Source organism: Sphaeroforma arctica, assembly GCF_001186125.1.
Source record: "Sphaeroforma arctica JP610 unplaced genomic scaffold supercont1.1807, whole genome shotgun sequence".
Classification (NCBI taxonomy): Eukaryota; class Ichthyosporea; order Ichthyophonida; genus Sphaeroforma; species Sphaeroforma arctica.
In genome coordinates this window covers 3,101-4,235 of record NW_014038751.1, presented here as the reverse complement: position 1 = coordinate 4,235, position 1,135 = coordinate 3,101, and the positions used below count along the sequence as shown (strand labels likewise).

General features: G+C 36.5%; 1 protein-coding gene across 1 annotated transcript; it reads left to right on the top strand.

Annotated features, from left to right (window-relative positions):
• Positions 1–661: 661 nt before the first annotated feature.
• SARC_11649 (hypothetical protein) lies at positions 662–898 on the top strand (the record flags this gene model as incomplete). The annotated part of the gene is made up of 1 exon (XM_014294258.1): positions 662–898. The coding sequence occupies one exon, from the start codon at positions 662–664 to the stop codon at positions 896–898; it is 237 nt and encodes a 78-aa protein (XP_014149733.1).
• Positions 899–1,135: the final 237 nt, after the last annotated feature.

Sequence of the window (1,135 nt, the reverse complement as noted above, 5' to 3'; positions counted from 1 at the left end):
ATATATATATGTATGTATGTATATATGTATATGTGAATATTGTTTTTATTGTGTGTGTGTTTATATATTAATTAGCAGTATTTATTTCACTATGAGCACTGTGAACCACGAAATATTTCGTGGGATATGCTACAGTACAATACTAATATACATAATGTCAGACAGCTTTTATTGAGTGTGATTGTATTAAATAGCACAGCATATACCTTATTTTCCTAAGTGTATTTTAATACACAAAAATTCTATATTTGGTATTCTATATTGGTCCCATGAAACGCACAATGCTAATGTTAACAACAGACGTACTGGATGAGCATGTGCTGTGTGTTTAGAGCCATATATTCATAGATGTGTTGATTTCTGGATGTACATTGAAGGTGTCGTTCGAGTGAGTGTGTAAATTCATATTGATTCTGCATATGTTGCCACTAGCTACTAAAATTATATATATATATACGTGTACGTATGTATGTATGTATGTATGTATGTATGTACGTATGTATGTATGTATATATATATATACATATATATTCAAATTACGCAAAGATGTATATATGGATACCTTTATATTTCCTCGAGTACACCCATACTATACGTAAAAGCCCGTCTATATATATCACAGTTCTGTGAGTATATAAAAATATGTTCCATCTTCTCTGACATGTCATGTATGTTATCCGGTCCATTTCAACCTCACAGTGAAGAGCGTATGGACACACAAGCCGTCGAGAAGTCCAAAGCCGGACTGCATGAAGACTACTTCGGGGCCCCTCCCAGGGCCATATTGGGTGTGATCAGATACATCCAGGATATGCATAGAGGCGTAGAGCGGTACCTGGAGCGGAAAGGGTTTAATGAGTTCCGGCAGCAAGAGTTACGGAATGCGCTTTTAGATTAAACTATTGGCTGTACCTCTATTCGTATGTCTTGAGTCTGAGCTCCCTCAGTTGTCATATCCGTGTAGAGTGTGAGTGCTCTCACCTATAACTTCCGAATACGCATAAGGAAGTACTGCCCCAGTCTTCAATTCCGGCGTCCTATAGAACTTGTTTTACTTGAAATTAGAGCTTGCAATTAGAGCTTGTAACACATCAAATACAATCCATTACAGTCCACATCAAATACAATCCATTAC